This window comes from Castor canadensis, chromosome 5, assembly GCF_047511655.1.
Source record: "Castor canadensis chromosome 5, mCasCan1.hap1v2, whole genome shotgun sequence".
NCBI lineage: Eukaryota > Metazoa > Chordata > Mammalia > Rodentia > Castoridae > Castor > Castor canadensis.
The window spans coordinates 70,021,164-70,047,673 of record NC_133390.1 but is presented as its reverse complement, the minus strand read 5'-3'; the positions used below and the strand labels follow the sequence as shown (position 1 = coordinate 70,047,673).

Sequence of the window (26,510 nt, the reverse complement as noted above, 5' to 3'; positions counted from 1 at the left end):
TGGTATGGCCAGGAGACTGTTTCCCTTTTTTAAGATAACAGTGGATGGTCCGCGCATCTGAGTCAGTGCAGGGAGTCACATTAAAGGGATTGAAGTGAAAAGCAAGACAGTAAGGTGATAGGGTTCAAGTGGACGTGTGCTGGGAAAAAGACGATCCCTGCTTTCAGCGCTCTTGCTCGGATTTTTTTTTTTTTTTGTCAGGCGGCGCCACGGACACCTCTGCTCCTCGGTGATTGGCCTGCAGCGGGGTCCTCGAGTTTGTCCAATATGGCGGCGCCCAGTGGCAGTGTGAATTGTGAGGAGTTCGCCGAGTTCCAGGTGATGGGGTTTTCCTCATGTGGCAAGCTTGTCCCTCCTTTTGTCCCCAAACCCTGCTCCCTGCTCTGACATGGGAGAGAGTGTAGACCTGTTGTGGAAAAAGTAGGCGTCTCAAGTTTCTTTTTTTGATCGATTGGAGGTCATGGGGGGCGCGGGCTTGGCCTTGGGGAGCATACAGCTCTGAGGTAAGGTGGTTGGAGGGGTCTTAGCTCTCCCTGCCCTGCGCAGGCCTTGACTTGGAAACTACGGGTCTTCCTACGGTGGCAAAGCCGAACTGTGAATCTGAGCAGGAATGGTAACACTCTTGAAGCAGTTCTCTGAACTCGGTTCTCAGCCTCTACCATCATTCTACTTTTAAGTTGAGCTTTCGTGGGAGGAAATAAAGTGAAAAGGCTTGTTTACTTAACACAAGAAAATTAAATATTTATACAGTTTCCCATTTTGGTGAGCTAGAATGTTTGGAAGCTTGGAGGGAGGATTAATTCTGATTCTAGTTCGGAAGTGCTATTGCCTTCCTAGTCCTTACAAAAAAATGTAACAAAAAAGTATTTTTTTAAGATATTCTAACATGGGCTTATTCACCCATGAATTCATGAACTACGATCTGGATTTTGACCAAATTGCTATGGAAGCTATTTGTTCCAGTGCAGGCATAAGTGTCCTGCTGTCTACAAAGTTGAGTTAACCATGTCCTTAAAAATGTATTTTAGCTAAAGATAATGAAAAAGCCATTTCACGTGTCATCGACCTATCGTAGTAAGCGTCATAACTTTGAATGGTTTGTAGGCAGTGGTATTCTTGAAGACATCCTCAATAGACTGGCTTATTTGATAAACAGCATTTGCCCAAAGTTTCTGTGGGGTCTTTCCGCCATTATTTGTACCCTCTTCATCACTTCAGCTGCTCCTCACACTAGATCAGCTTAACAGCTGCTGAACTCATATATGCGCTAACCCGCCCATTTATGTCATTACTTGAGTTCTTGAGCTCATATAATGGAGTAGTGGTGACCTTAAGGTCTATAGGAAAGAGCACTGTTTAGGAAATTAGACGTTCTCAGGTCTTCTACTGCTTCTGTCATTAACAACCTTGTAATCTTAAACTAATCACTTAACTCCTTTGGGAATTAACTTGAATTTGTAAAATAAGGCTGTGTTAGTAAGATTTAAAATTGCTTCCATTCCTATAATTATTTGAATCTCTAAAACCAAATCATAGGATCTCTTTGAGGTGATAAAATATCAAACAGTGCTTGAAGATTTTTCTTTCAGATGGCCAGATAAGATGAAAAGAGTACAAAATCTATACGGTGTTTCCTAACCATCCCATTTCTATAAAGAGGATCATGAAATGAGTCTCATTAGTGAAACCTGGGGGAAGTTTTTAGATAGTTTCTCTGGAACTTTTCCAAATATTTGGGATTACAGGACACTGCACTCAGCTTATATTTTTTGTTTTGAAGATTAGGTATGGGCTGGCAGAGCGGTTCAAGTGGTAGAGTGCCTGCCTACCAAGCATGAGGCCCTGAGTTCAAACCCCAGAACCACAAAAAAAAAAAAAAAAAAAGACATTAGGTGCCCTTTTTCAGGATTATGAAAATGTTTAAATACCATGGAGATATTGAAAGACTTGTACAATGAATGCTCATGTACACAATAAAGTTTACAATCAATGATTTGCTCAATTTCTCTGACCACATATCTATTTACCCATCTAAATCCATCCATCAATTTATGTATTTTTGGTGCACCTGAAAGTACATTACAAACATCAGTATACTAAACTTATTTATTTTTATTTATTTTATTGTTGGTGCACTTGAAAGTACAAACATCAGTGTACTGTACTTCTAAATATGTCACATGCATATAATTAATTGTAGTTCGGTATTTGCTTACTGTTTTGCATAAAACAAAGAGTACAAATCTTTTAAGAGTCCTGGTCATAGAGTTTGACATTGGCATACATCTGTAATGCAAACTTCCATCAACATAAAGACTGATTCCATCACCTCCAAAAGTTTTACTCATGCCCCTTCCTAGTTGGTCCCTACTTCTGTCTCTCTCAAATACTGTTCTTAGGTTTTCACCATACATTAGTTGCATATTTTAAGTTTAAGTTACTTTGTTTTGGTTTTTTGGTGATACTCGGGATTGGACTCAGGGCCTTACATTTGCTAGTCAGGTGCTCTTATCATTTGAACCCCAAGTTTAAGAGAGATTTTAAAATGTTTTAAACTTTTGTAATTTATTTTTGTAAAAATTAGACCTAGTGCTTCTAGAAAAATACCTTTTTTCAAAGTGAAATAGAATCCAAAAAAGAATGTTTAAAACTGAGTGCCTAGAATTCCATGTTAACATTTATCCAACAATTTATTGCACAGCCTGGGTAGCTTAACAGTAGAAATTTAGTTTGTCACACTTCTTGAGGCTAGAAGTTCAAGATCAAGATGCTGTCATGATTGTGATGAGGCCTCTCTTCTTGGTTTACAGATAGCCATCTTCTTACTATGCCCTTATATGACCTCTTTTCTATGCCTACACACAAATGGAGAGGAATCTCTGGTCTCTCTTCCTCATATAAGGACACCAATTCTTTCTTAATGATATACCTTGTAACCTCCATTTTCTCTACTGTTTTTTAAGAGGTGGGATCTGGCCAGGTACAGTGGTACATACCTGTAATCCTAGCTACTCAGGACATGGAGATTGGAGAGAATCATAGTTTGAGGCCAGTTCTAGCAAAAATTTAACAAGCCCCTATCTCAGTCAATATGCTAGGTGTGGTGGCATGTGCCTGTCATCCTAGCTATGCAGGAGGCCAGAGGTATGAGGATCATGGTGTGAGGCTGGCCCCACACAACAATGTAATACCCTACCTGAAAAATAAGTAGAACACAAAAGGGCTGGAGGCCCTGCCTAGCAAGCACAAGGCCCTGAGTTTAAACCCCAGTAACGAAGTAGAATCTTGCCATATTTCTCACGCTGGCCCAAAACTCCTTTCTCAAGCAATGCTCTCAACCTCTCCAGTATCTGGAACTAGGTGCATGCCATCATGCCTGACTGGCCTCCATTTAACCTTCATTACTTCCCTAAAGGTGCTTGCTGTCTGTATGTAGTAGCCTCTATTAACATGTGGCTCTTCGGCACTTTAAATATGCTAGTGCAGCTGAGGAACTAAATTTTTTGTGTTGAATTTTAATCTGAATAACCTTACTTGCTAGTGTCTCCCATATTGAAAGCCAGCTTTAGAACGTATCTTGATAATTCATTAGTACACAAAGAAAAATTACGTATTTGACATTCCGTATTTGTAAGTTCCATTGATAAGACTGCAAAAATTGATGACTCATTCCTACTTAGTGCAAATAAATTCCCATTGCTGTATAAGGACCTTAATAGGATGTCCAAATTGTTTTATTGAAGGAATATGGCTGTATCGATTAAAGTGTAGCCAGTGTTCAAGCTCAAAAACTGGTTAAAGTTCAGAGTCAATAAAAACTCTAGGAAATGGTAGGCTGTGTCATCTTTCACCTGGGTTGCTATATTAGTCCCCTAACTGATCTTTTCACATCTGCTCTTGTTCTTCTCCAATCCACTTTCCATACTTTAACCTAAGCAAACATTTAAGGACACAGATCTGATTGTGTAAGTTCACTGTACTTGAAACATTTCATTCATTCCCTAGGACTCAGGAAATACCAAAAGCCATAACATAACCTACAATGGTGGGTCTCATCTCACCATGTTTTGTCTTACTCTTTTGTTCTTAAGCCATATTAACTTTTCAGCCCATTCAGCATTCTGTTTAAATGGCTCAAAGTCAAACTTTGTAATTCTTCTTAGATTCAGTATGACTATTAACTCCTTTAAATCTTCTTGTGGTTTCTGTGATATCAGAAGTGGTATTTTAGGTGCTAGGATTCCTTCTTGATCATTTGCACTCTTCACTCCCTATATTCTCCACTAGTGATTTCTTCTAGCATCATGGCTTGATGTAACATCAATTCATTTCATATAATTCTAGCCTGGTCAATGTCAGGCAGGTTTTTTTTTCCACTCTACTCAAATATCTTAATAGACAACTCAAACTTAAGTCCAAAACAGAACTGTTTGGAATATAACACACATATGCATATGTCTCTGACAAAATTTCAAACATAACACTAAAGGAGAGCTAGTACTATGAGCGTCCAAGTACCCAACTTCCAACTCCAACAGTCAATTCATGGCCACTCTTGTTTTACAGTCTTCTACCACTTGTCCTCCCATCATAGCCAGATTATTTTTGGAGCGTATTCCACCCACCATATCTTTTTCTGTAAATACTTCAGTCTCTAAAAGATTGTAATTTTAGCACAATACCAGTGTCACATACAATTAATAATCTTTAATATCAAATATCCTGTGAGTCAGAATAGAACTTTCTTTTTCATTTTTTATTAACATATATATTCATTGTACAGGGGGACAATTCTAAATAACTATGTTGTATATTGGTTAGATCACCCCTACAAACTCCCTGTACATTCCCCCCCATACCACTTAAAGCAATTAGAAGTGGTTTCATTGTTCTATTTCCTTTATGGATATGATGCCCATCAACCCTACAGAATAGAATTCTTGATCTTCCCACTCCTTCCAAGTCTTTTTACTTCCCCAGTTTTCCCCCACCAGTTGGTCAGGGCTCAGTTGGCGGCACTGAGGTTTGAACTCAAGGCTTCACACTTACAAAGCAGGCACTCTACTTCTTGAGCCACATCTCCAGTTAATTTTGCTCTGGTTATTTTGGACAGTGTCTCACAAACTATTTGCCCAGGCTGGCCTCGAACAGTGACTCTCCCCATCTCATCCTCCCCAGTAGCTAGAACTATAGGCCTGAGCCACCAGCCTTTGGCTTATCATCCTGTTTTCTTTTCTCAACCTCCACCACCAATTCATCAAATCCTGTCAGCTCTATGTTTAAAATATATCTTGGATACAACTACCTATCCTTAATTTGACAGCTACTGTTTTGTCAGAGCATCTTTCTATCTTGGATAGACTCCATAGGACATAGGCTATTTCCATTCTCTATGTTATTCTCTATACAGCAGCCAAAGTTATCTTTTTAAAATAATTAGTGTTATATCATTCCTTTAACTAAAGCCCTTTTGTTCTTATACCAGTATTCTTAATTGTTCTCACAGTCTATTGTTCTCCATGTTTTAGTATATCCTGACCTAACTTCATACTGCTTTGTCCCATACTCACTCTCAGCCCACTTGTCTTTATATTATTATTATTATTGGAAATTGATTGGAACACTTGCCTGCTTTTAATTCTTCAAACACTGCAGAGTTTCTTCTTGCCTGATAATTGTTTACTTATTCCCCCACATGTTCTTACAGTTGATTCATTCACATCATTTAGGTTTCAACTCAGAGAGGCATTTATCAATCTCCTTACCCAAAGTAGCCCCAACCCACCACTCAGTCACTTTTCATTCCATGGCCTTTGTTTTTCCTTTTTTTCAGTATCTAACATTTCCTTGTTTATGGGGGTGTTTGTCTTTTTTCAGGAATTGTGCTCCATAGAACAGTTACCCTTTGTGTTTTGTTTACCATTGTAGCCCTGTATTGAGAATGGCACCTGAAATATGTTTTTTTGAGTGTTAGCGAGTAAATAGATGAATGAACTCTGTGGTACTCTTAACTTCTGCATTATCTAAGGCAGATTTCTGGAGGGTGGAGCTGTTTTTTTGCTCCTTCCTTTGTTTGAGCAAGCTTCTCTTGCTCCTGGTTACTACTGAACCTAACTGTGCTTAACTGGGGGCGACTGGAGATTCAGAAAAGACAGGTGGAGACACCCGATCCTAAATGCTTCTTTTCTCTATCTCTATTCTTTAAGGCCCTACTCCTTGCAGCTCTTTAAAACCTTGCTTCTAAAGTCTTCTTTAAAATCTTGCTTAAAACCTTTCCTGAGACTCTTACTGTTTCCATGTTTTCTCTTAGCTTATCTTTAGCCCAATCGCTCTTAAAGTCTTTTGCCCCCAGGCTTGCAGCTTTTCTTTAGCCTTCTCTCTTTAGCTTTTTTAAATCCTGGGTGCTCAGACTTGCAAAGTCTGAGTCCTCTGTCTTGCACTGTCCTATGTTCTCTTTGGCTTTTTTTTAGCTTCTAAAGCCTATGTTAAAGTTCTTTCTTTGGCTTTCTTTTCTAAGGCCTATGTTCTCGGTGCAGACTTTCTATCAACCCCTCATTAGCCATACTTTTCCCTTCAGCAATTTCCCTTTAGAATTCTTTTCCCTTCTGAAAGCTTCCCACACTAAAAAGCCCAAAGCAAAAGAACCAAGCCAAAGCCCAAACCAAAAGCCCAAAAAACCCTCCAAGCAAAACCCCCAGCCCTCCTTCAGTGGGCCTTCTATAAACAGTGGCAAACAGGATGGAGCAGAGGTTCTTGGGGAGGAGCGTGACATTGTAACAGGAGAAACCTGCGTTCCTGCTTCTCTGAATGCAAGCTTAGGAGATACAGCCGTTCTGCTTTTTTCTGATTTTGGCCAGGGTTGTTCCTATCTCGGTCTACAGGTAAAAGCAATTGAGCCACATCTCGCCTTGCTTACATCCAGTTCTCATAGGCTTTTCATAATCCACTCTCCACAGATTTCTGAGGGCTTTTATGGCCAAGGAAAATTTACTCAAAAAGTACAATTAAACCTTGCCCTCAAAAGATGAGTTCAATTTAAACAGAGGATAAGAAGGTTTTAGGAGAGATTTTTTTTTTTTAGAGGCATTTAAAAAAGAAAGTTATAGTAGTTAAGTTGGCAAGGTGGTTGGTTTCTGTCTGTTAACTTACTTACCCAGTAAGTGTGCAATCATTTGTTTGGAATTTTCCAGTTATGGACATTATGTTTCCTCTACTGTATATAGCATACTGTTGAAAATGGTGATTGCCTGTGAATATGTTGAGATTGTCCCCTAGCAAGAAAAGGAAACAAGATAATGAATTTGTGTTAGGCCTTGGCCTGCCATTTTCTGAGTTTTGTAATTCTGAATTACGGGCCTTTTACAAGCTGTTTTGTTTCTAGATTGAGATCATGAAAAGTCCATTATGTTACGTGCCGATTTTGAGGGTCCTTGCCTTCACAGGCCAGAGAACCGGCTCATGAGGCAGCTGAATGATGAGCCAAAGCCGGTATATAAAGTAGGATTCATTAGAGAGAAAGGAAAGGCTACAGCTATGGAACTGCAGCAGAGCCCGGAAGCTGGTGGCTCACTGCACAGGTGAAGGCTGGGGTTTTTATGGACGTTTTAACTCTGGGTTAGGTGGGTTTTTTTCATTGGCCATGGATTCATGGGCTTTCTCAGGTGTACTGGTTTGGTTAGCACCTTTATTGGAAGGGAACAGTCTTGAGAGCATTTTGATTTTGCTGTGCCAGATCTGTATCTCTCCTTTAGGATGCAGGAATGCAGGCCTCCATCTCCTCAGGATACAGGAATGATACTGTCCTCCATGGGGGATGGGAAACTCACTCATCTGCCTTAGGTCTCCAGACCCAACAAATCCCCCCTCTGAGACAAGCACCCAACTGCTTGTTGGGGAGAGGGGTGATGATGACTCATCTAGCTGCTTCGTGCTGACAATGGGGGAATGAAGAGATAGGGGAAAGGGTACTTGTCTCAGGGGTTGACCCATGTAGTCTCTAGGGGCCCACTAGTAGAATGGGATGGAGGGCTCATGCCTAGGCAGAGGTGAGTATTCCTTGACTAAAAGCTGGAGTTTGATCTGTTGGACCTGTTGAGATATAAATCTGGAGAGAGCGTTTATTATACAAGACCCAAATAGGAATATTAGTAGGAGCATAAAAAGGTGTCTGGTAAGGGTTGTATATCTAGGGATCTAGATTTTGCAAAATCCTGTAACTCCTAAGAAAGCTCTAAGCTGCTTTATGGTATGGGAGAGGATTGGGTTGATTCCCTCGTGACTTAGGGAGTGAGTCTGTCCCTTTAAGAACACACCTAGGTAGGTGACCTGTGGGAGGCAGGGGCTGTCAGGATTTAGGTTAAATGTAACACTTTTGGATAAAAGAGAGCTTTAGCTCATTATTTTATATAAATTGACACTTTTAACTATGTAAACATTTGTACCATATTTAAAGTATAGACACCACACAGTTATAAGGTGGTCATTACATAAATGAACTCTGATTTAGTAGTATTTAAAGCTTAATAAAATTTCTTTGATAAAATCTTTTCCTATAACAGTTTTTTATACGTTACTTAGAGCACAACAATATTAAGATAACCTCGTTATTTTATAGACATAGAGAATTTGATTTTAGTTTGACATGACCCTAACAATCTTTTAGGCAACTCTTAGATTACAGTCAACTTTAGCTTTATCGTACACTGTAGCTTTTATTATACATTTTTAAGATTTACTCAGACCTTTATATAACATTTTAAACCCTTTGATTGTTTGTCCTTATCCCTCCTCTCCATATTTGAAACAATCTTTAGGACAAACCCTTCTTTACAAAATCCTTTCTCATCCAAAAAAAAATTCCTTTTTCCTTTAACTTCTCAAAAAATATACTCAATACCTATCTATATCCTTTTGACTTGTTTACTTTGTAACTTGTATTTTAAAATTAACTTTTATGAGAATTTTAAATTTATTATAGGGGCTGGAGCAACTTATTAGTAGCCCTTGGTTTTTTTAGGCCCCATCCTTCCTCAGCTTGAGGGGATATTGTTTTGGCTGTGGAAACTGTGAGGGATCTTTCAGTTTTATTTGAATAGGGAAGGCCATCCAGGCTCGCCCTACGCTCGTCTCATCAGTCCACACTGTGGAATCTATTTGTTCTGAAGAAGGGGGCAGCAGAGATAGCTGCCTGATGGGGGGAGGAGAAATTGAGCTTTTAATTGAGATAGTAAATCCCGTCCCAGCAGAGATAGTGAAGTTTCAGGTACTATGAGGAGAGTGACAGAAGAGGAGCTCTCCCCAAGAGCAGGCCAGAGGCCAGGTAAAGCAGTGCTCTAGGGGCTGGCCAGATATGCCCTGAACAATAACCTTGTCATTGGACCAGGGACCAGGAGAGAATGGTAAGACAGAAAAACAGCTCCACTGTCTAGGAGGAAAATGAACTTTTGCTTTTCTGCCATTATGGCTACCCCAAGGCTCCAAGAAGTGGAGTATGGACAGGAGGCCGGGACCCATCAATCCATAGGAGGTGGCACCTCGCCTTCCATCTGGAGATGGGGGTACTTAGACCTCCAGTGGTTACCTTTGTAGAGAGGGCAGGGTCTTGGTTGGGGGCGGGACTGTCTCACGAGCTGTCCCCTTTGAGAATTCTCTATGGAAGTGCCTCTCCTGTCCACCATGGTAGCAAGTTCAGGCCCCATTCGGGTAGGGGCAGCAATGAGGTCATGATGTCTCTTATCTTTCTCTGTTAGTAATGTCCCGGTTATAGTATACAGACATGGCTAGTTGTATTAGATGATCCAATGACTTTTTTCCTTCAGCCACACTTTGTTTTTTATGAATATCTGGGGCTGACTGTTAGAAATTTATCTTTGAGGAGAACCTCTCCCTGTGACTCTGGGTCCCCTGTGGTATGCTTTCTGATAGCGTTCTTAAGATGTTGCAGAAAGGTAAGGGGGTTTTCTTCAAGGCCTTGCTGTACTACAGTCACCTGGGAATAGTTTAGAGGTTTGACTTTGGCCTTTTTTAGCCCTTCCACTATGAGGTGGAGAAGTGGCATTAACGCCATTTATCCTCCTCACCATTTTTTTTTTATTTAGCTATGCTGGGGAATTGAACCCAGGACCTTGCACAAGCTGGGCAGACATTCTCCCACTGAGCTACTTCCCCAAATGTCTTTTTTGTCTTTGGCTGTACTGAGATTTGAACTCAGGACTTTGTGCCTGCAAAGTGGCACTTCACTGTTTGAGCCATATCACCAGCCCCTTTACCGTTCTGGTTTTCAGTGTGGATCTGTCAAGGGGACTGCCTGTGCCCCTGGAGGTATACGCACATACATTCCCATGGGTGCCACAGGTATTGGGGCTCAATGTAAATGGTAATCATTTCCAACCTGAGTGGCGTGGACCAGAACCCACTGTTTTTCTAATGAGGACAGAGTCTGGTCTAATAGAAGCACAATATCCTTCCATGCCAATTTAAAGGTTTGGATCACAGAGATAAAGGCTTGAATGTATTGATCTGTTGTATCAGTTTAGCTACCCAGATCTTTTATAATTTTCCTTAGATCTGATAACTGGAAGGGGACGGAGACTTGCCCTCTTCTTACCATTGGCTGTTGAAGGGGAAAGCACCTATTAGGAGGTTCTGAATATTAGGGTGGCTAAGAAGGTAGGGCATAGGGTGGAGCAGTAGAGGTGGGCCTTGTCATTGATAAGGGACATTTCTGGGCCTCCTTCCCCATGTTTATCCTGTGGCTTCCAAAGAATGCCAGTGTTTGAGTATCTAGATAGCAATTGTGGAGCCAATCTGGGTGGTCTCGGAGATAAGAGAAAATTTGTATAAGGGACCTCAGTTTATTTTTTCCTCTCTTTTACAGAAAAGGTCTAATTGGAGTATGGTATTGTAATTTAAGGACCTCTGTGAAGGCCACTTCTCTTGGTCACCTAAGGTATACTGAGGTCAGGCCTCAGTACAAAGCTCCTAACATTTCCTTTTAACATTTTAATAGACAAGCCAGAAGACTGGAAGGGGGCAGATCCCATCTAGAAAGACGACAACAATAAACTGGGTCAGTTCCCTTCTTGTCAGCGTCCTGACTGGGAATGACCTTATTAACGAGTCCAGGTGTCCCTGTCTTGTGACTTCCCCCCCATCTGTGGTCAGGACTAGGGAAAGTGGACTAGTTGGGTTAGAGCACCTGACCAGCACAGTGAGAAGAGAAAAAAAAAAAAAAAAAAAAAAAAAAAAAAAAAAAAAAACACTAGGATCCTGCCTTGTATCTAACAGCAGGCAGCCTCTTTAACAAAGGAATATATCATCTGTAAAGTTAGAGAAGGGCATTCAGAGGGTGTCCCAGGGCAATAACAGTACCATAAGGGACGACTAGTGCTAATATTTGGAGGGAAAATTTATGCTGAGGCCAAAAGTATAGGAAATTTTAAATGAGAAGTTTAGAGACCACAGAATGTCCATTTTGCTATTTCTGGGACCATAACCTTGAGATAATAATTAGATTATGAGGGCTGGGTCGGTCAGGCCCAATGCGTAAGGTGGGGCCGGGAGCTGGGCTTGAGCAAAGTGCTGTTGCCCCCTCCCATGCCTGTGATGAGTGATCCCATCCTGTGGCCTGCCGCCCCTCCCCCTTCCTGTGTACAAGCGCCTGCGCACGTTTATTTTTCCTCTCAACCAATTTGGGGAAGTGGTGGTGGGGCCACAGCCATTGCCATGTGTGGCTGGTGGCTTAGGATGTTCTGGGTCCTCTCTATGGATTCTCTTAGCTATGGCAGGTCTTCCTGCTGTGTCCAGTAGGCCACCATCCCTGTGCGTGAGCGCGCCTGTTTGCTTTCCCTCCTCCCCATGTGTGGGCAGAGTTAGGGCATGAGGGTGGCAGCCACAGTTTTTTTGTAAGCGCTTTTGCCTCGCTGGTTCCTAGTAACTGAGAAGGCAAACCCAGAGGGCTGGTAAACTAGTTGGAATAACTTAAGTCATAAGGTACCATGCTACAAGTTTTTCATGGGAAGCCAGGATTCCAGTAAGCTCAGGGAGGGGAAGACAGAGATAAAAGACAAGGCGGGATCAGGGAGGGAGCAGAACAGATATATTTTCCAAACTCACTGAAGGAAGCCCACAGCTATTTAGAACTGCTTGGGAAAAAGGAAGGAGAGGCTGAGGTTTGGGGGAAAAGAGAGTTTCCAGGTTCAATGCATGAGGGATTATTGGTCAGCACTGCTGCCCAGGTCCATCCTGCCCAAAGGTAGTACTGGAGCACTGGAAGCAAGGGATGACCTCCACTCTCGGGCCACAGAAACCATGAAAGATCTGATTGTCTGTTTGCCACAGACGTGGCTGTAGGGGTCTGAGACTCAACTGCCTTTGGAGCCTCAGGGCAGGTCAGGAAGTTGCATCTCCAGCCTTTGGGTGACACTGGGGAGTGCCCTGGCCAGAACACCTTTTGTGGCTTGAAGACAAACTTTCCTTCAGATCAGCTGTTTTCGGACCTCCTCTTAAGCAGGTCAGATCTTGAATGAGAGAGAGTTGGAGTTTAAGGAGAGGAAAAAGAAAAAGCCTCAGTGCACTGCAGTCGGGTTCCACCCACATAGCATTGGCAGTATGGTATAATCCCCTGTCTGGCCTCTGAGTTTCCTCAGATTGCCTGCCATACAGCTGTAATGGGCTTGGAGCTTTCCCTTAGTTTCCCAAAGGAGAAATCCTCCTTAACAAGACAGAGAGAGAGAGAGGGTCGGCCTGAGAGTTCCACCATAGCTAGACTGTGGTCGGGGGGAGGGGGGGGGTCTCTCCTGGAAAACAGACTCCATTGGAGTACCAGATGCTCATGGTCACATTCCTAGGCAGCCTTTCCCAGTTTGGCACAACCTATACCAGTCTTGGCTCAGAAGAGATTGGGTCCCTTCGTCGTCGCCAGAATGTTACATTAATACTCTTTTTTTGGTTTTTGGCAGTACTGGGGTTTAAATTTACTTGAGCCATTCACCCCAGTCCTTGTTTTTTGTAAATTTAAGAAACAATAGAAAAGGAGAAGTATATTGCTAGCAACTTGTCCCAAAGTTTCTGTTAACTGGTAACAGAATGTTGCTGATGTCCAGCCTTCATCTAGTGACAAGTGAAAAGAAGTGCCCTGTGCCTAGGGAGGTAATTCTTACCAGTGTTTGTGGGGTTTTTTTGTTTATTTTTTGTTTTTTGAGTCACTTGAGATGGACTTGTATTTGTATGGTATTGACATACCATGCAAATGCTCTACTGCTGATTACACTCTCTGCCACTCAGCATTCTCTCTAAGTTCCATGCCCTTTTGGTATTTTGGTATTATTTTTCTTTGGGTTGTTTTGGAGGTTTTTTTGGGGGGAAATGTGAACCAGCATTACTAAAATAATTCCTACTTGTTCTTTGAATAAGAGAACTATGAAAAAATTGTATTTCTTCTCTAGCATCATGTTTTGTTTTACTTGTTTTTATGACAAAAATAATATATAATCATAGTAAAAAACTAAAGAAGGAAAAGCCTAAAATGAAACCCTAGGGTATAACTTAATTTCTGAATTAGCAACTAGTAATAGTTTCTCGTATTTCTTTCTTCCTAACATCACATTTTACAATGATAGGTAAGAGGGTACACTGGTGGTTATGGAGAATGAATGGTAATCAAGTTCAGAAGAACAGTTTTTTGGCTGTGCTGGAGTTGGAATGATATACATTGTTTACTAAGCACATGTCCGCAGATGGAATTTTAATATGAATATAACAATCTTAACCCTTAAGACAATCATAGTTGAGCTGAGGAGACAGACTAGGTGCCCACTGTTAGAGTTACTATTTCATAACCTAGCTATCATCCTTGTAATAAAGATTTTCTTATGATTGTACATGTTTGGACTAGTTTCCTCATTCCTAAATTTAAAAGTTAGAAAATACCCAAGACTTTATTTTTTAAGTAAATACTTAAAATTGTATCATTTAACATTCCATTCAAGTTATATCCTTTTGTTTTATATACATATAGGAATTGCTCAAGGTGATGAGGACAATTGATGACAGAATAGTACATGAATTAAACACTACAGTTCCAACAGCTTCCTTTGCAGGGAAAATTGATGCCAGCCAAACCTGTAAACAACTTTATGAGTCGGTAAGTGTATCTTCTGTGTCTCTCTTTTGTGCTTCTTTTGTACCTTTCTTTGCAGGTAAAATAAGAAATCCTTTGACATTGTGAACTAAATAAATGACTGACATTTTCATGTTTCTTTTCCACACCTCAGGGTGTATAAAGATTTTGATCTGGTTTCTACAAACTGTGAAGAGATGGTTCCAAAGAATGGGAGCCATTGTTTTGGCCTCTTCATTCACAGCCTTTCACTTTAGGAGAGTTTGTGTACAAAGTGTTGACGTGGGGAGTAAAGCAGTAAAGTAGACAGAAATAAGAGCAAGGATTTGACAGAATCAATCTAAAGAGGCCAGATAGCTGATGGAAGGAAGAATTAAAGCCCTTCACACCTTTTATATTTTTCCCTCATCAGGAAGAGGGAATAGAAGCAGATAGAAGATGGCTGAGAGAGAAAGCCATAGATATATTGTCCTTTCTTGAGGTTTTAGTTTCTCATGTATATTTTTTCATTGCCTCCTTTATTTCTCTTTTTAATTTCCAAAAGGAGAAGGAAAGCTTTACCACCATGTTACCGTTTGCATTCACAGTCATTAAAAAAAAGGTATTATGTAAACCCAAAATGCATTTCTCAAATGTGAAAAAAGTCATTTTGGACAAGCTTATTTATATTAATTAAATTCAGAGCATTAACTGCTGAGATTTTTGTTCTGCTTCTATAGTAAAGTGTGAGTAATTGGGTAACTATTGTGGTTTTAGAAAATTGCAAGGTGAACTTAATGAGTAGAACCCAGGAATTGGGAATAGGAGAACAAGTCCAAATCCTAATTTACTCTGAGCCTGTTTCTTCAGTTATCGGTGACTAAAGAACTAGAAATCTCTGGCCACTTTGTGATTCCCCCCCCCCCCCCCGTCACTCCATATAACCTCTCCTATTTGGTTGTTTACATTTACAATCTTCCTGTTAACCTAGAAGTTTATAGTATTGTGATTAACAGCATGGATTCCAGATCTAGATTAAATCTCACCTCTGCTGCTTCCCAGGACGGTGACCCTGAGCATGTTATATAGCCACTTTGCCTCAGTTTCCTTACTTGTAACCAGTATGATAGTAGTTCATAGTGTAGTTAGAGAATTAAGTGAGATAATATAAAGTGCTTATTGTAATAAGTATTGTATAGTTAGTGTTTGCTCCTGCTATTATTATTACTTCAAGTAGCTTTGCACCAAGGATTGGACCTGCAAAGTACTCAGCTAGTAAGTACCACTGAGTTCTCTTAACTATTGTCTCAGTTGAGAGGTCTGAAACATCAGGTTGCTCATAGTCTCCGTGACTTACTTTTGTCCCTGACCTAGCTACCTTCTATAGCTGCCAGAGAAATATTTGCATTCCCTGATGGTAACACCTAGTATGTTAATGATAACAGTTAATATGTAAAGTTCTTATGAAGCACTAATTTTAAAAATTATAAATCTTCTCTAAAGTTGATACAGGAAAGAGTAGGAAATACTCTGGAATTAGTAAGTATAGGTAAGAACTTTCTCAGTGGAACCCCAGCAGCACAGCAACTAAGAGGTAGCGTAGATAAATGGGACCTCATAAAACTAAAAAGCTTCTGCTCAACAAAAGAAATGGTCTCTAAACTGAAGAGACCACCCACAGAGTGGGAAAAAATATTTGCCAACTATACATCAGACAAAGGACTGATAACCAGAATATACAGGGAACTTAAAAAACTAAATTCTCCCAAAATTAATGAACCAATAAAGAAATGGGCAAGTGAACTAAACAGAACTTTCTCAAAAGAAGAAATTCAAATGGCCAAAAAACACATGAAAAAATGCTCACCATCTCTAGCAATAAAGGAAATGCAAATTAAAACCGCACTAAAATTCCACCTCACCCCTGTTAGAATAGCCATCATTAGCAACACCACTAACAACAGGTGTTGGCGAGGATGGGGGGGGGGGGGGGAAGGAATCCTCTTACACTGTTGGTGGGAATGTAAGCTAGTACAACCACTCTGGAAAAAATTTGGAGGCTACTTAAAAAGCTAAACATTGATCTGCCATTTGATCCAGCAATACCACTCTTGGGGATGTACCCAAAAGACTGTGACACAGGTTACTCCAGAGGCACCTGCACACCCATGTTTATTGCGGCACTATTCACAATAGCCAAGTTATGGAAACAGCCAAGATGCCCCACCACTGATGAATGGATTAAGAAAATGTATTTATACACAGTGGAATTTTATGCAGCCATGAAGAAGAACTAAATGTTATATCATTCGCTAGTAAATGGATGGAATTGGAGAACATCATCCTGAGTGAGGTTAGCCTGGCCCAAAAGACTAAAAATCATGTCCTCCCTCATATGTGGACATTAGATCAAGGGCAAACACAACAAGGGGATTGGACTTTGATCACATGATAAAGTGAGAGCACACGAGGCAAGTATGGGGATACTAAGACACCTAAAAAACTAGATAGCATTTGTTGCCCTCAGTGCAGAGAAACTAAAGCAGATACTTTAAAGCAACTGAGGCCAACAGGAGAAGGGGACCAGGAACTAGAGAAAGGGTTAGTTCAAGAATTAACTTAGAAGGTAACACACATGCACAGGAAATCAATGCGAGTAGACTCCCTGTATAGCTATCCTTATCTCAACTAGCAGAAACCCTTGTTCCTTCCTATTATTGCTTATACTCTCTCTTCAACGAAATTAGAGATAAGGGCAAAATAGTTTCTGCCGGGTGGCGAGGGGGTTGGGGGGAAAGGGAGGGGAAGTGGGGGTAACGGAAGGGGTAGGGAATAAGGGGAGAAATGACCCAAACATTGTATGCACATATGAATAAAAAAATATAATAAATAAATAAATAATAAAAATTGTAAACCTCAAAAGTATACTCATAGTAAGTGAGATTCTAGCTTTCCGTTATTATTCTCAAGATAAACATAAAAATTACTGATCAAGGAAGGAAGTGTATGAACTTGAAACTGTACTTTACAAAAACAAATGTTTGGGGTATTATTTGAATTTGACTGTGATCATAGAAGTGTTCTTGAAACATGACCGTCTACCTTGGTAATCAAGACAAAAAAGAAGAGAAATGCTTTATTAGATTTGTTACACTAGGTGAAGGTTATTCAAGAGTTCTGTCAGATACCCTTACTTTCAATCAACACTAATTTGTGCTTCATAAATGTTTTTCTTTATCAGTACTTAACACTTTAAACCTTGAAAAGAGCACTGTTTTCCAGTCTTTGTTCTTACTGTAACTGTGATCTTTTCTATATCATTTAGTTTATGATTTCTTTCCATGTTGACAACATGAGACTGAAAAAAATATCAAGGAACATAAAAAAAGAGAAAGAATAGCAATAAGTGGCTCAGAATGTAGATGGAGAATAGAGGAACACATGAATAAAACAGTGTGTAGAGGTGAAGACTGAAATGAAAAGCCCAGCAGGGGGACTGCAGCAAGAGGAGCAGGTAATACTGGGACATATTGATGCAGAAGCCACTCCAGACCTCATCCCTCCAACCTTTCAGAGGCACTCCCTTTTAGCTGTTTTTAGATGAGTTAGCTAATTTGGCACAATCTTCTCTTCCATAGATTCAATTTTTACAGCATATTAAATTTCTGAATTCTCAAAATAAGGATTTTTTGATACTAAAATGTGATAAACTGATGTGATTTCTCCCCCCTTTTTCATTTTTTTGTTCTTTTAGTTGATGACAGCTCATGCCAGTAGGGAAAGAGTTATAAAAACTTGCATAGCCCAGACCTCAGCAGTAGTAAAAAACCTCCGAGAAAAGAGAGAAAAGGATTTGGACGATTTAGCATTATTAAAGCAACTTAGAAAAGAACAAACAAAGGTAAGTTGAACAAAATTTACATTTCTTAAATAAAAAGGATGATAGCCTTGAAAATAAATGCAGATTTTAATATGCAAAATTTCAAGTAAGGTGTGGCTAGCACTGAAAAAAAAAGTACCCAGGAGATTAGTGATTCATTTTTGCGGGCTCTTATTTTATTACATTTAGATATAAATTACTAAGTGAATATTCATTTCACAAACAGAGGCAGTATAGTAAAATAAGCATGCAATCACATTTTCTTCCATTCCTGTATTTGTTCCCCACTGTTAAAGACAAAAATCAATACAAGTCAACACCACATCAGAAATTAGGAAAAACACATCTGTATGTGCTTTCTGAGACTGAATTTGAGAAAAAACATTTCATAATATATTTTGAAAATATTTCTGATTTCATTCTGAAGACATCTGAAATGTAATACAGATTGCTTAACTTCAGAATGTTACTTTCCTCAGCCATACAAATATAGTATTATTTGAATATAATAGATGCACTAGTACCTCATGAATTTATTTCCCTAATGTGTCAGAGTTGTTATGGACCACTCTTTGGGCAACCATTTTTTTACTCATCCAACATCCCTGCAGTACTCACCCAAGATTGTGTGAGAGGAAGCCTTATTTTCCCAAGTCAAGCATAATGTAGATAGGGTATGAAACTCAGAATGTAGCTAATACAACAGATCTGTTTCTTTATATCCCTGGTATGTGACATGTCAAAACAACAGTTGAAATATATAGCACACAGTCATTCCTTGGTAATCTGGGAGTTAGTTCTAGGACCTTACCCCTCTACCCACCAGAGATAGCAAAATTCACAGATCTAAAGTCCTTTTTTATTTTTTTTTTCACTTTTTAAATTTTATTTTGCTATTTTTAGAAGTTCTTACAATACATCATAGTTGAATTCACCCCCTCCATCATTCTCATTTATCCCTTCCCGCATTTCTGAAATAGTTTCCTGAACAATTTTCAAAGTATCTTGGACCTATTGTACCCCTTTACCCTAAGTACATTTGCTGTCTTTTAATAACAGGAGCTTGCTCTTACATGATCACTGAGTAGTTACTTTAAGATGGCACGGTAAGTGACTAGCAGATTTTTGTGTGCCAGGTGACTGAAAAATCCAGTGTGGAAAGGAATCTTGCTGTTCATACTGAGCAGTTGTTAAATTTGCCCTTTCTTTAGTAGTTGAAGTCCAACTTTGACGGGAATCTTGCCATCTTTCTCAAGCCTTTAGTAGAAAAGAAAAAGCCTAGCAGTGGCACATAGGTGAGTTGCCAGGCTCCTGGGCTTTATCAGTCATTCCACCATTTGAATGTTTCCCTGGATACAGCCACTTTTTCCTGCTCTTTTTTTCATGACCACTACTTCAGATGTGTATTCTGTATTTAGGTGTGTATCAGGCTTGATGGAGTCATCAGACAGTGAACTTAAACTATGTTAGCTTACCCTTCCCTCCATGTTCAATAAAGACTCATATGTTCTTCATATAATACTGGACAAAGTCTAGGTAGCTTTGGATTTTGTATTTCTTGAAGGTGATGATAAAGGAAAGTGCAAGGCAAGATTTCAATCAGGAACTGAAAATTCACTATTTGTAAATACCAGCAGAAAGTAAAGTGACTTGTAATGGAGAGCAAAGTTCAGAACTTAACCACCACCAAGTGTTTGGGAATGATTGTGTCACCCTCAGCTCTCAGATCTGTCCCTTTGCCCTTAGTGCCCAGAAAGAATTGCCAGGATGATAGCTGCAAGGATGTGTTTAGAAAGCTATCTTTGAGTTAGGAAGGGTTGCTTTCTAGCCTGATGATATATTAGGCTAGAGGGCAACCATGAAGTACATCAGTAAATAAGGAAAAGTAAATGTTTTTATCTCCAAATTTACTATGAAGATTATGGGACCTGCTGGTAGAGTAGCTCAAGTAGTAGAGCTAGCCAGCATGAGGCCCTGACTTCAAACCCCAATACCTCCAAAAAAAAGAAAGAAAAAAATGTGTTCCAGCTCTACCTCCTTGTATGAGGAAACCAAGACTCTAATTAACATCCCCAAAGTCAGTAGCTAATAAGTGGTAAAGCTGGGACTTTAACCCCTCTCTTCCCACTCGGTTCAGTTTCTTCACCTGAAGCTGTGACTAATAGCCAAATTCTGATTTGCTTTTTTTTTTTTGAGCCTATTTTATTTATATACAGAGATGATACTCTAAAAATTCCCTGTTCCCTACATGAATCCTTAACTCAGAAAGTGCACCTTCCTGGCTGGAAGTTTATCTCTTTAAGACCCAGAACCTCAAAAATAATCATTCCAGAGGTGACAATTTGTTGATGGCACTGATACAGTTATATTAGAAGTTGGCTGTGATATCTTCTGTGTTCTAAATAGAGGGGGACAAAACAAGGATTACAAAGCACTAAAGAAATAAGTTGATTCTACTGAAACTTCTGGTTTCCAGTCTCTAAAATGTGATTGATTCTTAGTAACTTCTTATGTTTTCATTTTTGTGAACATTAAATTGTATGATGTGTATAAGAACTAGCATAATTGGCCAGTACAATGTAGCAGCTTTTTTCTTCTCCTTGAGTCTCTGAGACTTGTTTATTACAGGAATCCTTTTTATCATGTCACCAGCGAGTGTTTTCTGCTCTTTGTTCAGCCACTACTTAAAGGGCAGGTTGTTGGGGTTGGAGACCAGAGGATGCACTCTCTTCTCTCACTGCTTTCTCTTTCTGAATAGTTCCAATTATTCAAAGATTTTCTTTTGTTTTTTTTTTTCAAGTTTATGTAAATTTATTTATTTATTTTATTTTATCAAAGATTTTCTTAATTAGTGCAAAAACTTGTCCCTCTTTATTGTGGGAATACTGCTTCTTAATCTTCCCTCTGGAGCTGAACAGTGTAAACCCTTCTTTACATGACACCCCTTTAAATATCTGAAAGCAGTTATGAAGTCTCTTAGTAGTATATTATACTGTTCTTCAACTGAAGTTCTTTCTTTCTTTTCTTTAAGTGTTCTTTCTTTGGCAATCTGTCTAGGTCTTGACAGACTAATGAAGCTTTAGTGATTTTTGGTTATATGACCCATTAAAATCTGGTTGCTTAGGGACTTCTTCAGGTTTGTTTCTTCTACTCCACGGCAGAGAACTAGATGTCAGAAATGCAGTCCTTCCCCTCAGTTCACAGTTGCAGCCATTTGTACCTGCCCACACTTTGACACTAGTTGTAAGTGTTTGAAGGGAGTTTACGGGAGCCATTGGATCAGGACTAAGTTCTATTGCATGCAGATTTTTTAAACCTCAAGCCTCAAGTCTCCTGATTGGTCTGGATCTTTGGCCTGGGTATTAGACTTGTGGTGGCCCAGATCTTGTCTAGCCTACTGGCATTTTTTTTTTTTTTCTTTCCTAAGGCTGGCCTGGGTTCTTGACTTCAGCCAAGGAAATCATCCTGATTTTAAACTCTTCGCAGCCTTAATCTATATAGTTCATGCTTTTTTTTCTCCCTAATTTTCCTGAATATTTTCAAGCCCTTTCCTGAAACAAGGTAGCTTCTTTCAAGTCTCTCTGATCAAATGTGACCCAGATTATTATGGGTCCTGTCATCTGGGCCTTGTAGTGGAATTGGCTACTTTTATAATAGAGTAATTAGGTTGGCAGTAATACAGAAAGTTAGACTTGGACCTCTGACTATGTGGTCAAGGTATGGGAAACTCATGCCTTTCTTTATTCTCCCTCCAAATTAGCTTTCTATCTGCCTGTCCTTTCTTACTCCTCTGTGCCATCTTTGTAAGTCTGTAGTTATAGTATCAATTTCTAGAACTAGAATTGTTGGGTCCAAGGACATATAAAAATACATTTTTGATAAATTTTGCCAAATTGCCAAACATGGAAGTTGAAATTCCATGAACTATGAACTACATTCATAGTTTTACTAAAAATGTGTATTAACATACATTTTTCCCATATCCTCATAGTGATTAGGTTTTATTGGCCATTTATGTGTCTTCTGCTAACCCCTTGGGCACTGGGATTTTTTTAAGCACTTAAGTTGATTGTATAGCAAGAACCAGTGTTCCATAGAATCTAACATGATATGAAGTGAGGGAGTTGTATACCATTTACTGTCAAAGATTCAGAAGCAGCAGCTGCTCTTGTTGGCAAAGCATAATTATTTCATTTTTACTCTTTATACAGTTCACAACATTTTTCCTCCCTTTCTCACAGTTGAAGTGGATGCAGTCAGAATTGAATGTTGAAGAAGTGGTAAATGACAGGAGCTGGAAGGTATGAAAAAATGTTGGTTCTTGGAAATAAGTAGAAAGGAAACTGAACCAGCCAAGGGAGGGAACAAAAAGAGTGCCTGGGTGCTCTAAAGAGAATAGAGATCATTTACTGACAAGCAATGGGGGCTTTAACTTTATTGGTGGAGGGGTGCTGTTAACCTCTATGTAGAAATATAACATTTAGCTTTACAGGCATGTGGGAGAATTCTGTAACCTGTCATGGTAACAGAATCGGAGACATTCCATATGTCTCCTAACACTAATTATGGGCGTGTTTGTTATTTAGAGTTTTTACTGTAGTGAACTGAGAACCTTGAGAGTGGTTAATTATTAAAATTTGCTTTTTGTTCTCTATTACTTCACACAAATTTTTTATTATTATTATTATTATATAATTGTCGTACAGGAGGTACATTGTGACATTTACAAAAGTTCTTACTATATATATAATCCCAATTGTTGGGAGGTAAGGCAGCAGGTTGGCAAGTTTGAGGCCATCCTAAACCATCAGGTGAATTCAAGGCCAGTCTGAACTACAAAACAAGACCTTGTCTCAAAACAAACATAAAGGATGTACAGTAAAATTCCGCCTCTCACTCCTCTCCTAACATATTCCATCTGAAAGGATGACACATCTATCAGATACTTGTTCCTTTTCTAATTTTACATGTATATATTTCTCCCCCTTTGTTACAAAAACAGAAGTATAGTGTCTATGCTTCATTTTCTTCCCTGTAATACATGTTGGAAATCTTTTCAAATCAAACCAAAAAGTTTCCTTACTCTTTTTTCAGCTCTCTTAGAATAGCTGTAGCAGAACTTTTATTTAACACAGTCTCATACTGACATTCAGTCGTAGGGCATTTTTTAAAAACATTTATGATATGCTACTTGTTTTGCTTTTTTTTAGGCAACAAGATAAACAAGCCAAAAAATTATAAACATTCATACAGTTTAGCAAAAGACCAGTCTAGCTGGTAAATAAAATATTAAAATTGTGTTTTAAATAGGTATCAAGGTTGTGTACACTTAGCATGTAATTTGGCCTAGTAAAGAAATTGATCTATTTCTATTGACTTGAAGCAAAAATATTGTATCTTCCTAATATGTCCAAATGAATTTAGATCCATGCCTCATTTATACAGGATGATTCTGTGACTTGTTTCTGTTTAAATATCTTAGGTGTTTAATGAACGCTGTCGAATTCACTTCAAGCCACCGAAGAATGAATAACAGAGATACTTTTTTAAAGGACCTGATCATCTCATCAGAGCTAAGCATGACAGACATCAGCAGGATGGGCTTCCTATGATGATTTCTGAGCCAACAGTCCAAGACCTTTTATTGATTTCAGCCCCACTTAGCTAAGACCTCAAGTCTAAGTAATTCTGATAATTATGAAATAATCAACTGCTATTTTATACTGATTCTGTAAAAAAAAAAAATGTTTTGTAAGTATTAAAATAATTTTCTGACTTGGTGTACAAATTTATTTGATGGTTTTCAAGTTGAGACAGTAAGTTCTCATAAGAGAATTTATACATAGTTTTAATATCTGGTTGTAGTATACCTTTTTTTTACTTTTGCAAATTTATTAGCATGGATATGGAACTTACTGGTCATTGGTCATTGGTGAGTTTGTCCTTGTTTTGGTTTTTTGAGACAGGGTCTCCCTCTGTATCCCAGGCTTGTTTGGGAAACAGATGTTTCCTACCATGCTTTGTGAGTTTGTCCTTTTTTATTTATCATTGTGGGTTTATTATAAAAAGACAGTATTATAAGCTAGATACTGTCCAAAGAAGCTTTCTCTTAGTACCTTAATTTATCTTATTTTCAGATGTTAAAAATGATCTGGGGTGTTTTGTTGTCCATGGACGTTGAAAAAGGAAGCAATAAAACAATTCAGAAAGGAAGGGGAGGGCTTACATGATAGTGAATGAGTTAGTTAAAAAAATAATAATCCTGTAATTTCAGGGTTTAGTCATTTAAGAAAAACACTTTCTAGTATGGGTTCTTACATTAGCTTCCTCTTGCTATTTTTTTTTTCTCTTGCTATTAACAAATTATTACAAGCTTAGCCAGTTAATGTTACATCTGTTTGGTATTTCATAGTTAGTTCTGTAGTTCTGAAGTCCAGACAGGCTTGACTGGACTGAATTCTTAAGGTCTCACAAAGTTGGAGTCAAGCTGAGAGCCAGACTGGCTCTTGCCTAGAGTCTTTAGGGAAAGATTTTGGTTCCAGGCTCATGAATTTGCTGACAGACTATAGATCGTTGAGTTTTTTGAAGTGAGGCACATGACTCAGTTCCTGGAAACCATCCACATTTCAAACACGTGGCCCCATCCATCTTCAGACTAGCAGTAGTGTATCAAATCCTTGTACTGGAAATCTCTGACCTCCTTTTGTTTGTCTTAATGGTACTTTGAATTAACTCAAAGTCAATTTATTGTAATGTTAATTACACTGCAGATCTTTTGCCATGTAACATAGTCACAAATGTGATGTCTTATTGACAGTATGATGGATTAGGGTGGGACATCTTAGGGGGCAAATTTAAGATTTTGCCTACCGTAATGTTCTAAACAAATCACCTATGTCTGGCTGGATAAATTGACCAGTTAGTTTCTGATAGGCCTGTGTCTTCACTATATTGACCTTTACCAGAGTATGTAGCTGGAACTGAGCTATAAAATGGTCCCTGTTCCACAAAACTACTATGGGTCAGACAGTTTGTTGGGGATACTGGTAAACAAGATTGCTTTGAGGTTTAGCTCAGTGGCAGAGTGCTTACACAGCATGTGCCAGGCCCCGCGTTTGATCCCTAGCACCACAAAAATAACAACAAAAAAACTTAAACTTTTGTAGAGATTATAATCTAGTCTTCTCAACAAGGAAAGTTTCTTTGGATAAGCAGTGAAAAGGGTTTTCTATAAAGTTGTGTAATAATTTTTACATGAAGTTAATTGAAAGGATGGATGCAACAGAACTTCCTGATGGCATTCTTAGGAGGGAATTCAAATCCTTGGAAAGGATTATAATGACCTTTCAAAAATTTCTGGTCTGCCTGCCTCAATGCCATCTGGCTAATCCAGTTGTCAGGAGGATGCCTGAGTCATTCCAGTGTAACAAGAGTATTATGACAAATGCATAGTTTACAGCAGCATGGAGTGTGTCAATATAAATATATTTAGTTTGTGGCTAATGGCATTTAAAGCCATAAATACAAAGAAAGGATGCAACATTGTTTGCGAAGGTTGACTTACCTCCTGAAACAAAGTGTTGTGTGTAATTACAGCCTTAAAACAATTTGGTGTGTTTTTGTTACTTAAAGGATAGGTAGGATTTAGCCACACACACAAGAAAAGAAACTGTGCAAAAGTTCATAGATGAGTTTGGCCTTTTCTTGGTAGAGCAGAAGATGGCTGTGTGAAGAAACACCTATGATATAATGCATTTGCAAATTTTTACATATTCTAGGCACTATTAGCCACAATTTTCTGACATCACTAAAAAAAAAAAAATCTGATTCCAAAGAGCTCACATTTAGTATGAGGAAGGAACAAATAATAAAGAATTAAGTTATAGCTGGACGCCAGTGGCTCATATCTGTAATCCTAGCTACTTGGGAGGCTGAGGTCAGAAGGATTGCAGTTTGAGGCCAGCTTGGGCAAATGGTTCAGGAGACCCCCATCTCCAAAATAACCAGAGCAAAATGAACTGGCAGTGTGGCTCAAGTGGTAGAGCTCCTGCTTTGCAAGCATAAAACCCTGAGTTCAGACCCCATTTTCACCCACCCCCCAAAACTAAGTTATATGTTATGACAAAATGTGATGAAGTTCTATGCAAAAAATAGAGAACTAGAAGTCAGAAAGGTAGGTGAAAGGTGGGTTGCAAAACTGTTTTCAGGGATTGGAGCACATAACACCATTTTAAAGTTGTGCTCCAAAGATAATAGTTGGGAAATGAAGTGATAATGTATCCAGTGCTACTGTAGTAGGCTGTAATGTCCCATATGTTCAGAAATTACTTGTAAACAAGATTAGTCAAACATGTGGTCCCACTTTAAAAATGAACATTACCCAGGGTAATCTAATCAAATGTGTTAGAGATTACTTGTGCTTTTTATGTGTACTTAGCTTTGTAGAATATCTTGGTTTTTTTGGTACTGGGGCTTGAACTTAGGGTCTACACCTTGAGCGACTCTACCAACCCTTTTATGTGAAGGGTTTTT

General features: G+C 39.0%; 1 protein-coding gene across 2 annotated transcripts; it reads left to right on the top strand.

Annotated features, from left to right (window-relative positions):
• Window positions 1-179: 179 nt before the first annotated feature.
• Mix23 (mitochondrial matrix import factor 23) lies at window positions 180-23,770 on the top strand. 2 transcript variants are annotated; one of them, XM_020168003.2, is made up of 5 exons: window positions 180-318; window positions 14,018-14,143; window positions 17,853-17,999; window positions 22,220-22,279; window positions 23,461-23,770. In XM_020168003.2, exons 1-5 carry the CDS (start codon window positions 268-270, stop codon window positions 23,509-23,511), a joined length of 435 nt encoding a protein of 144 aa, XP_020023592.1. In that variant the 5' UTR covers window positions 180-267; the 3' UTR covers window positions 23,512-23,770. The 2 variants fall into 2 exon arrangements, with proteins under 2 accessions (XP_020023592.1, XP_073929372.1); XM_074073271.1 differs by having other exon boundaries at window positions 22,190-22,279.
• Window positions 23,771-26,510: the final 2,740 nt, after the last annotated feature.